Source organism: Cebus imitator, unplaced genomic scaffold, assembly GCF_001604975.1.
Source record: "Cebus imitator isolate Cc_AM_T3 unplaced genomic scaffold, Cebus_imitator-1.0 Scaffold338, whole genome shotgun sequence".
Classification (NCBI taxonomy): Eukaryota; Metazoa; Chordata; class Mammalia; order Primates; family Cebidae; genus Cebus; species Cebus imitator.
The window spans coordinates 774981-787285 of record NW_016107653.1 but is presented as its reverse complement, the minus strand read 5'-3'; the positions used below and the strand labels follow the sequence as shown (position 1 = coordinate 787285).

The 12305-nt window shown below is 40.6% G+C and overlaps 1 protein-coding gene across 1 annotated transcript in view; it reads right to left on the bottom strand.

Moving 5' to 3' along the window:
- The window catches only part of TDRD9 (tudor domain containing 9), a 115246-nt gene that overhangs the window by 27657 nt on the left and 75284 nt on the right, over positions 1 to 12305 (bottom strand). Inside the window, exons 22-27 of the mRNA XM_017505385.2 lie at positions 11916 to 12016; positions 7919 to 8092; positions 5398 to 5509; positions 4321 to 4533; positions 3960 to 4049; positions 3157 to 3417 (exon numbers count right to left, since the gene is read on the bottom strand). Of these exons, the coding sequence (XP_017360874.1) occupies positions 3157 to 3417; positions 3960 to 4049; positions 4321 to 4533; positions 5398 to 5509; positions 7919 to 8092; positions 11916 to 12016 (951 nt within the window). The remainder of the gene's footprint in view (positions 1 to 3156; positions 3418 to 3959; positions 4050 to 4320; positions 4534 to 5397; positions 5510 to 7918; positions 8093 to 11915; positions 12017 to 12305) is intronic.

Genomic DNA, 12305 nt, shown 5'->3' with positions numbered 1-12305 from the left:
GACATCAAGGAAGCAATCCCATTTACAATACCTACAAAAATAAAATGAAATACCTAGGAATAAATTTAACCAAGGAGGTGAATGATCTCTATAATGAAAACTACAAAATACCAATTAAAGCAACTGAAGAGGACACAAATAAGACATCCCATGTTTATGAATTGGAAGAATTTATATTGCTAAAATGACAATACTATCCAAAGCAAGCTACAGATTCAATACAACTCCAATCAAAGTACCAATGACATTCTTCACAGAAATAGAAAAAAAAAAATTCTAAAGCTCATATGGAACCACAAAAGACCCCAAAAGCCAAAGCAATCCTGAGCAAAAAGAACAAAGCAAGAGGCATCATGGTACCTGACTTAGAAATACACTACAAAGCTAAGGTAACCAAAACAGTATTATACTGGCATAAAAACAGACACACAGATGACCAATAGACAGAACAGAGAACCCATAAATAAAGCCACACATTTACAGACAACTGATTTTCAACAAAGGCTCCAAGAACATTCACTGGGGAAAGGATAGTCTCTTCAAATAAATGGTGCTGGGAAAACTGGACATTCAAATGCAGACAAAACTAAACTCCTACCTCTTGCCGTATATAAAAAGCAACTCAAAATGGGTTAAAGACTTAAATGTAAGACCTAAAACCATAAAAACTACTAGAAGAAAACAAGGAGAAGTACTTTAGCAGACTTATTTAGGCAAGGATTTTATGGCCAAGACTTCAAAAGCAGAGGAAACAAAGAATAGACAAATGGAACTATATTACGCTAAAAACCTTCCGCATAGTGAAGGAAACGATCAACACAATGAAGAGACAACCTGTAGAACAGGAGAAAATATTTGCAAACTACTCATCTGACAAAGGATTAATATCCAGAATATACAAGGAACTCAAACAGCAGAAAAGCGAATAATCCAATTAAAAAATGGGCAAAGGATCTGAACAGACATTTCTTAAAAGAAGACATACAGGCCAGGTGCAGTGGCTTAACGCCTGTAATCCCAGCACTTCGGGAGGCCGAGGCAGGTGAATCACCTGAGGTCGGGAGTTCAAACTAGCCTGACCAACATGGAGAAACCCTGTCTCTACTAAAAATACAAAATTAGGCTGGGCGAGATGGTTCACACCTGTAATCCCAGCACTTTGGGAGGCCAAGGCGAGCGGATCACCTGAGGTCAGTAATTCAAGACCAGCCTGGCCAACATGGTGAAATCCCATTTCTACTAAAAATAACAAACAAAAAAGGGCCAGGTGTGGTGACAGGTGCCTGTAATCCCAGCTACTCAGGAGGCTGAGGCAGGAGAATCACTTGAACCCAGGAGGCAGAGGTTGCAATGAGCCAAAATCGTACCACTGCACTCTAGCCTGATGACAGAGTGAAACTCCGTCTCTCTATATAGATGCGTATTTTGTATATACACACAAAATTAGCCGGGTATGGTGGCGCATCCCTGTAATCCCAGCTACTCGGGAGGCTAAGGCAAGAGAATCACTTGAACCCAGCAGGCAGAGGTTGCAGTGAACTGAGATCACATCATTGCACCCCAGCCTGGGCAACAAGAGTGAAACTCTGTCTCAAAAAAAAAAAAAAAAGAAAGAAAGAAAGACATACAACGAACAAATATATGGAAATTATCAACAACACTAATTATCAGGGAAATTCAAATTAAAACCATAATGAGAGGTATCATCTTACCCTAGTTAGAATGGCTATTATCAAAAAGACAGAAAGTAAATGCTGGTAAGGATGCTGAGAAAAGGGAATTCTTACATACTCTTGGTGGGAAGGTAAATTATTACAGTCTTTATTGAAAACAGTGTGAAGGTTACTCAAAAAAACTAAAAACAGTAGGAACATACAATCAAGCAACCCCACTACTGAGTATTTATCCAAAGGAAAGGAAATCAGTACATCAGAGATATCTGTACCCCCAGGATTACTGCAGCACTGGTCACAATAGTCAGGATATGGAACCAACCTAGGTGTCCGTCAACAGATGAATGGATAATGAAAATATAGTATATACAAAATAAAATACCATTCAGCCACCAAAGGAAAAAATCCTGTCATTCTTGGCAACATGGTTGAGCCTGGAGGACAGTATGTTAAGCAAAATAAGTCAGGCACAGAAAGATAAACACGTCACTTATGTGTGGGAGCTAAAAAAAAAAAAAAAAAATTGAACTTATGGAAATGGAGAGTAGACCTGTGGGTATTAGAGGCTGTGGCTATTAAAGGAGGGCTGTGGGTATTAGGGTAGGACTGTGGGGAAGGGGGGATGGAGAAGAGCTGGCTAACAAACACAAACTTACAGCTAGTTCTTGGGGTCAGTGTGGCTACCTATAATGTGTATTTTCAAAAAGAGAAGAAAGGTTTTCGATGTTTACAACACAAAGAAATAATATCTGACGGGACAGATTTGCTAATCAACCTCAATTGATCATTACACATTATATACACATATCGAAATACCATTCTATATCCCATCAAGATGTACAATTATGTGTCAACTGAAAAAGGAAAAAAGTGGCCTCTCAAACGTGCAGATCATGAAAAATAACTCTAACACTGATTTTGAAAGAAATCATTGAAAGAAGTTTTGAAATGCTTGAAATATTTGAAATATTTTATTAATTACTTCCATTTTATTAACTACTTCCATTAGGGAGATAAATCTTGGAATCCATTTTTAAAACTCTCCATATATACAGAACATTTTCAAATCTACCCTAAGAAGATAAAAAGCCGAATAGAAGGCTGGCTACAGTGGCTCACACATGTAACCCTAGCCCTTTGAGAGGCTAAGGCAGGAGGATCCCTTGAGCCCAGGAGATTGAGACCAACCTGAGCAACACAGGGAGACCCTGTCTCTACTTAAAAAAAAAAACTAAATAATTTTTAAAAAGAAATAAAAAAGCTAAATAGGAAATCAACAAAAACAATACCCAGCCACCATAATTCTGTCTCAGAGAAATCTAGAAGACATTTAAATTGGTGCCACCAGTCTTAACACAAGTACAGCACAGCAAATGGTGAAGAACACTGTCTGCCTCCTCCTATCTCAGTGTCCACAGAGGAAGGAAAGCCCGCCCCATTTTCTCACACAAACATGTGCTCCAGCAAGGGCAACAGCACATACCTTGGACTCATAGGACTCCTCTGTGAGCTCAGCATAGCCCTGCTGGATGAGGACATCTCTTATGTTGACAGCATCCTGGACCCCCGAGTACTGGTACACATCCACATGCAGGACGCTGTGCACCACAGAGAAGACCTTCACAAGAAGGGTGCAGCTGCTCACCAGAGAGGCAAACCACTGGCTGGCCCCGTCACTCCAGTGCTCACCACAAACAAGAGACTTTGCCGATGGTCTCATTTTGCAAATCTTAAATTCCAAAGCCTACAGGACAGAAGGGCACAGCTCAAACAGCTTTATAAATGAGCAAAACACTCATCCCAAATACCACTGAAAACAGACCTTGTTCAGGTATCTTCAACAGTGTTCTCATAAAAGTCCTAATGAAACCGATTTGGGGTGGTGAGAATTTCCTAAAGAAACTTGATTATGCTTTTCAACAACAACGATGAACATTTAGAATAATTTTTAGGTTGTCTTCATACTGATGGTAAGGGCATGTGTGACTATGTCTCTGGCCTACCTAAAAGGTCTGTCTGGTTTTAACATAACCAGAAAGCTTAGAAACAGTATTAGAAAATACTACTGGATTAAAACAACAAGTTTTTTTTTTTTTTTTTCTAAATCTGAAACCTTTTACATATTTTTCGAAAAGCAGAAACCAGATTTGGTTAGTGTGACAAAGCAAGTCCCTTCCCTGTCCTAGGCATTAGCTCCCATATCTGCAAGCTGAGGCAGGGCACCATAGGACCCTGGAATCCTGTCTAGCATTCAGCATTCATTCCCTAGAGTCTTCTCTATCTTACCTGGAAAGGAAGTTCAAGCAATTGACAGGGAATCTCCATCAAAAGATGTAGATCTACATGAGACCTATTGCCATAATCTACAAAGAATACCTAAAAAATAAAGCAAGCATACACTTTAATATGGGGTCAAAAACAATGTCCTACCTGAGCAATAGCAATAGAGCAATCTGCTCCAATCCTACAATTATAGAATTCTTAGAGTAACCTGAGCTTAAATCCACATATCAATGAGGGAAACAGACTACTTTGCTACCTGTAATTATTTTAAATTTAATTCCACCTATAATTATAAAAGATATTTGATAAACTGCTGTATGTCTGTCTCATTTCCCTTCCAGTGACTTGTTACAGAAACACATACCTCAGCAGAATTTCCAGAAACATAAAGGACTTGAGCTCTAAAGTAGCTTTGTTTGCCAAAAACGGCAAAAGGTGCCAGACAGACCAAGTCTGGATGTGGGTGAGTGGGCAAGGGCATCAATGTCAGTTGGTTGATTTCAGCAGTAAGTTTTTTCAGAATCTCTGCGTTTTTTTCATCAATCCTATATCCCCAAAAGTGTCCCACTTCAACCACCTAAAAAAGGAAGAGGAGGAGCACAGATGAAATATAGAAAGGACTTTCGTAAGGAGGAAAACAAGCTTGAATCATAGAGCTGACACCCTATGCTGCACCACATCTCACCAGCATACTCCTCAGAACATAAGTATTCTACAGGTTTTTGATGGGTGTTTATAAGACAAAAAAGGGGGTCCCCTGGTAAACTCAGGTAAGGGAATGTGTGAAAGATATTCTTTTCTTGGAGGTACAAGACTCATTCTCACATAAAGGTTCTGAGGTCATACAATCATTTCAGCCGGGCACAGTGGCTCAAACCTGTAATCCCGGTACTCTGGGAGACAGAGGTGGACAGACCACTTGAGGTCAGGAGTTCCAGACCAGCCTGGCCAACATGGTGAAACCCCTTATCTACTAAAAGCACAAAAATTAGCTGGGCATGGTGGCACACACCTGTAATCCCAGCTACTTGGGAGACTGAGGCAGGAGAATCGCTTGAACCAAGAATGCAGCCGTCGCAGTGAGCAGATAGTGCACCTCTACACTCCAGTCTGGGTGACACGGCAAGACTCTGTCTCAAAAATATACATACTTTTTTTCCCCTCTAACATGTATCTTGTTAAATCTGATTATTTCAGCATTTTAAATGTACTTTGATATTTTTAAAATTAACTTTGATTCTAGAATAAATGTTTCATTTTCCATTTTAGCCATATTTCAATTTAACAAGTACAGTGATAATTCAAGCTCACCCACATTAACAAGATTACCAATGTGCACAAGTTGTGTGTGTGTGTGTGTGTGTGTGTGTGTGTGTAAACTTCCTGTATATAACATGATGGTTTTAGATTAAGAAGAAAAGCTCAATTACTTCATCCTTACCTCGGTGACATCAATAGTTAGAAGGAGATCTGTAACTGTCTGGGACCTGTCTGATGTGTTAAGAGAAACTTGCATAGGGTCTACCGTCTGCTTCTGAAAGTCCACATTCACCCTATGTAATATGAATTTAAAAAAAATAATAAAAATAAAAAAATTTTATAAGGAAAATACATTTACATATGTGAAATTATCACTTGAACTATTCTAATACTTCTACAAGGAAAGAACATTTTAATAAAATACCTAAGCCAGAGATGACAAATTTGATTTCGTCTCAAACATTAATTTCTGCTGGCTTCTGAAGGGCTCTGGAAGGGGCACACACCCCAACAATTATATACTCCCCTCCAGGAATATATTATGAAGGGCAAGACTCTCAGGGAATATCTACGTTCAGGGGTATACATTCTAAATCTCAGACCTGCAATGTTTCTTGTGTTTTCAAATGCGCACCATGACCTTTAGAAAAATACAAGAATCCATGCTTGGCTTGATGCTACATTAGAAAACACACATGTGATTTTCCAACAAACCCCAAAAATATAACTTTCCCTTAAAGGCTAAAGATAGTAAATGCTAAACAGCTGAAATACAAAAGATAAATTTGATAGAAAACAAAAATTTCCTTCCCTAATACTTTATTCTGAAATGAAGAGAATTATAAAAAAGATTCTGATCTAACTCTTTTCCTGATCTTCAGACCCATTTTTAATGAGTGACTCAGGCAATGAGTGACTCCCTGGCATTCAATCACAAAAGTAAACTGAGTCTGACCTCACTAGAGCAGGAGAGGTCTTCTCTACATGAAGGACTGAACCCACTACACTCCCAAATTCTCAGAAACCAAGTCACACACTGGGTGAAGTCAGATGGAACAGATTTCCCTTCCTCCACCAACTCCTCAGATTCCTATTAAGTTCCTCTCGAAACTGAAAACTCTACAATTAAGAAATACTCACGCCTGTAATCCCAGCACTTTGGGAGGCCGAGGTGGGTGGATCACGAGGTCAAGAGATCGAGACCATCCTGGTCAACATGGTGAAACCCCGTCTCTACTAAAAATACAAAATATCAGCTGGGCATGGTGGCGCGTGCCTGTAATCCCAGCGACTCAGGAGGCTGAGGCAGGAGAATTGCCTGAACCCAGGAGGCGGAGGTTGCGGTGAGCCGAGATCGGGCCATTGCACTCCAGCCTGGGTAACAAGAGCGAAACTCCGTCTCAAAAAAAAAAAAGAAATAATAAATTAGACTTCCCACATATGTGATTATGGGGATATGGCCAAAAGGCAAGCAATCTGTCACAAATATCATGGGTGACTTAGTTTGGTCTAAGAGAAGAGCCACCAGGGTGATGGCAGCTGCATGCAGCAAGTTGCCCCTGCCCTGGGCTGAGGAGCCCTACAGACAGCCCTAGCCCGGCACTACTCTCTAGGTGGGCACAGGAAAGACGTCATTTGGCAAGGAAGGGCAGCTTGCACTGGTAAGCAACTAGGTGCCCCCAGCTGCATCTCCATTATGTCCCACTGTCTGCTGTGTTGAGGACAAAGAATATTCCACATTGCTTAAAAAGAGAATTCTCAAAAGAAAATGCATAATCCTATCTAGGAAGAAATGAAATTAACATTAGATTTAATCCCTACTATTTAAACTAAAATTTACATAAAATGATATCAATCAATCCTCTCAACAGCCTTCAACATTTTTTTTTTTTTTTTAAGACAAGAGTCTCACTCTGTCACCCAGGCTGGAACCTCTGCCTCCTAGGTTTAAGCAATTCTGCTGCCTCGGCCTCCCACATAGCTGGGATTACAGGCACCCACCACTACACCCAGCTAATTTTTTTGTATATTTAGTAGAGATGGGGTTTCACCATGTTGGCCAGGCTGGTTTTGAACTCCTGACCTCAAGAGATCCACCCACCTTGGCCTCCCAAAGTGTTAGGATTACAGGTGTGAGCCACCGCACCCAGCCGGTATCATTTCTACTAAACAGAAAAAAACTGAGGTTCAGAGAGGTTAGGTAATGTGCCCAAGTACACACAGTGAGGAGATGACACAAACAGGATTCAACAGCAGCTCCACCCGGCCACAACAGTACCTTTTTTTTTTTTTTTTTTTTTTTTTTAAGACAGCACCTTGTTCTGTCTCCCAGGCTGGAGTGCAGTGGTGCAATCTCAACTGACTGTAACCTCTACCTCTCAGGTTCAAGAAATTTTTCTGCCTCAGCCTCCTTAGTAGCTGGGATTACAGGCGTGTGCCACCAAGCCCAGCTAATTTTTGTATTTTCAGTACAGATGAGGTTTCACCACACTGGCCAGGCTGGTCTCAAACTCCTGGCCTCAAATGATCCACCTGCCTTAGCCTCCTCAAGTGCTGGAATTACAGGGGTGAGCCACTGCATTCAGCCAAGCCAGTGCTTTTAACATGAGCTGAAGCAAGGTCAGATCAGTAGCCGTTTTAGAATAATATCTGAAAATGTGAAAGCAGGTAGAACGTGTCTTCCACCTCCCTCCCAAAAATACCTTGTGTTCCTGAGCTTTGAGATATTCCTGCCTTGCACCTTCCCTTCAATTTCCTCTGCAGAATGAATGTTGAGTTCAAGTGAAACTTTTAGTTGAGACATCTTAATTGCCATATACACTGCAGGAAGGGTTTTAAATCTCTCTGTTGGATTTCGTGAAAATTCCACAAAGGCTCTGCTCCACAAATGTAAATTTAAAAATAAACATATCAGGCATCTGATTTTAAAAACTGCATATTCATTTCTCTCAAGATTAGACAAAAATTCTGTCACATCTCTCCTCAAAATGCCAGTAACTCTTCAATCTATAATTAATCAATAACATTTATTAATTTCTCCAATGGAAATTAATTTAAGAGAAATAAAAGTTACAACAACATGTCATTAAACCAAAACCAAGCATCATCCTTGTACAATACAATGCAGAATAAACACTAAAGTCACATGGAATTTTGGGCTAAGAAATCCTACTTCATAATTACTTTCATAATTACAAAAGAATTTTCATGATTATAACAGAATGTCTTTCTTTACTATCATAAAATAAAACAGATACAGAAAACCACACAAATGTATAGCTCAGTGATCTTTGTAATCCTCCTTCAAAAAAACTATTAAATTTATTACCAAGCGATTATAGTCTAGATCTATGTCCCTGCCCAAATCTCATGTCCAATTGTAATCTCCAATATGGAGGCGGGGGTTGGTGGGAGGTGACTGAATCATGGGCAAGGATTTCCCCTTGCTGTTCTCGTGATAGTGAGTTCTCACGAGATCTGGTTATTTAAAAGTGTGTAGTGCCTCCCGCTTGCTCGCTTCCTCCCACTCCAGCCATGTAAATCGTGCCAGCTTCCCCTTCACCTTTCACCATGACTTTAAGTTTCCTGAGGCCTCCCCAGAAGCAGCAGCCTATAGAACCTGCAGAACCATGAGCCAATTAAACTTCTTTTCTTTATAAATTACCCAGTTTCAGGTATTTCTTTGTAGCACTGCAAAAACAGAATAAAACACCAAGAAATGTTTATAAATGCCCTCCCTTGCCCCAGCCCATATTTCCATGTCCCATTCCAGTCCCCTCTCTGGGGCATGAGCAGCAGGCATGGGGCAAAAGGTGCCTGCTGGATGTGCCAGGCATAAAGAAGACAGTGTCAAGTTTACCTTGCTATGCATGCATGTTCTAATGCTCCTGGGCCCCCACATTGTCACAGAGCCACAAAAACAGACCTGGGCCCCTTTCACTACTATAAAAATCGTCCTGTAGTGAGATCTCTCCTGGAAATGTACACCCTGAGCAGTTTGGAAAGAGGCCCAGCAGGAAAGGTGTGTGGAGCAAGTACATGAATGGACCCTGACCCACTCCACTTTCCTCCACCCTCCTTCACGCTCCATGCTCTTCACTCATAAATGTATGCCTTTTCCTTCCACCCACTGCCTGATTCATGCACTTCTGCTTTATCTCCTTTCTTTAGAGTCTCTCCTAAGACTCCGTTGAAGTAATTTTAAACTCCAGACCTCAGCATCTGTTCTTCATAGCTCCATCCTCCCCAGTATCCAGGCTGGAAAGCCAAATACTCTTGGGCTCCTCTCTCTTCTTTGCCCTCCACATGCAATCATCAGCCAAATCCAAGACATCCTCCTTCCCATCTGTTGCCTCCTTTTCATGTCAAATACCACCATTCTGGCTTCACATCTCAGTACCTCTGCTTTGGACTACTGCTAAGACAGCAGGCCGGCTTCTTCTCCTGTCTCAACCTTCTCCTTATCCCTGAGTAAGGTCCAGAAAACACAGTTCTGGTCAGAACACTGAAAGGACTCCAAGTCCCCATCTAGTCATGTTCACACTCATCAATCTGCCACAGAAGACTGTCCCAAAGTCAGCAACTGACTTCTTCAAAACAGATTCCATCTGACACAGCAGCTCCACCCAAATGGCTGCCAGCTATGTGTATACAGTCTCGGCTTTCTACCATCAAGATCAGTTCATGCCTGCCTCCCACTGGAACGAACACCACACCGACCCTGCTGCACCACCCCTGCACTGGCCACCACACCAGCCCAAGACCGCACAACCCTCCAACGTCCACTCGAGGAAGTCTCAAATGAATGTTACTGCTCTGACATTGGGACCTAGATAGAATGTCTTCTTCTGCCCTTCTGGGGCTCTCCCATGACTTCTCACAGCAGGCAAATGTCTGAAACTAATTTATCTCTCCACTCCTCTCACGAAGTTGAAAGCTTCTTATGAGAGAGTATGATGTGCCCATGTACCCTTCGCACCTCACGGACTGCTACATGAAGTCAGCCCTCCTCTATGCCAAAAGAAACGGTTCTTATTCTCTGAATCACTCTATCTTCCTTTGCCTTTCCTGAATCCCAAGAAGTGGTACTGGTATAACCAGAAAGAATACTGTTACTTCCCCCCAAAAAAAGTTGGTATGATATTTGTATTACATGAAGAATGCAAAAGATAATAGTTAAATCCCTATAAAAAAAAAAAAAAGTCCCACACAGGCTGGGCACAGTGGCTTACGCCTGTAATCCCAGCACTTTGGGAAGCTGAGGCAGGCAGATCGCCTGAGGTCAGGAGTTTGAGACCAGCCTGACCAACATGGAGAAACCCTGTCTCTACTAAAAATACAAATCAGCCAGGCATGGTGGCACATGCCTGTGATCCCACCTACTCAGGAGGCTGAGGCAGGAGAATCGCTTGAACCCGACAGGCGAAGGTTGCGGTGAGCCGAGATTGTCCCATTGCACTCCAGCGTGGGCAACAAGAGCGAAACTTAGTCTCAAAAAAAAAACAGTAATAAAAATAAAAAAAAGAAAGGAAAGAAAAGAAAAAGAAACAAGAAAATAGGTCCCAGACAGGAAGAACAGGAAACAAACACAGAACCCAATCCAGTTGTAAAGATGAGTGAACAAAAAGATGCTGCAATCTTATGGGAGCCAAGACTTCTGACCACGCCAATCAGTCAAAGGAGGATCATGCAGAACTGGAACCTCACCCAGCTAAGTGGACACACAATATTCAGGAATGAGTTTAGCTGTGTGATTCCAGCTTTAAGTAAGTGACTTTATATATGTTACTAAGAATCTTACTATAATTTACATCAGAATATCTAAGAAAAGTTCAGATACTACAAGTTTAATTCATTAATTCTCTAGTTAAAACACTTAGGAAGCTTTTGCTTGCTAGGGAGTTGTGTGTTTGCCTCATGAGGCATTTACAGGCCTATAAAGAAAATCAATATATTAATCATAGAAATGGAACTTAAAATGCTGGAGTGAATTACTCCAAATTGAAAACTGACTTAATGTTCAACTTGAGTGAATTGGACATTAAAGAAAAAGTGTTTGTTCTTACTTACAAAGCTTTGTCAAATTAAATAAAAATTTCTAAAACATTTACAGAACACTGGGAAAAATTTCTAACTTTAAAAATTAAAAACTTTAAGCTTTTTGGTACATAAACATTTCCTGTTAGAAATAAAAACTCAGTGATACTCACCATTCGTTCCTTACATGCAGTAAGTGGGCCAAACTGAGTTTTTACAATGTTTGCCTTCCAAAAATATTCAAAACATATCTGCCTTAGATAACTATAAACAGATACACTCTACTGTGGAGCATCTTCATGGCCCACAAAATAACTCTTCCTAATGACTCACTGAGAAAATCTGAGGACAGGTGCATGAAAGTGAAGATCACTTTCAGAGAATCTGCCTTAGCATCACACAGAGTTACTGAGCCTTCTTGGAGTGACCACGCTTGAGCACTAACCAGCAGCTTAGTTCCTTTAAGAGGCCGTTTAGTGGAAAGAGAAGATAAATTGCTTCTGACCATAAGATAAACCAAAGTTACACTCGAAAGCCAACTGCAGCAGCCCATAGGAAGACCCATTTCCATGGGTACTCCGTTTTAAGAATCAGCATCTGTAAACATTTGAAACTTTATGCCTCTTTTGTAATTGCAGCTGACTACAAAAATATACTACTTACTTTGCACCATCAAATACAATGGATTTGACTTGACCACATTGTCTAAAGAGAGACTGTAGTTGTTTATAGTAAAGGAATCCATAGGGAGGAATGTGCTTCAACTGTAAAACATAATACAAAATCAGAGCAGATTATTAGAGCCAACAAAATAGCTTCAACAGTCACAAGCTCAAAGATGCTGCACACTGTTTTAGTTTCTAAAAACATAATTTGCTATCTTTAACCATAATATATAAACTCTACAGATCAGTGTATTTAATGACTTTTAAATTATAACTAAGTTCTATAATAAATATGTTAAATAAAGGCTAATTCTACCCCTGTTAAAATAATGTAAGTCGTTCATCCTAATCCCAGCACTTTGGGAGGCCATGGCAGGCAGATCACGAG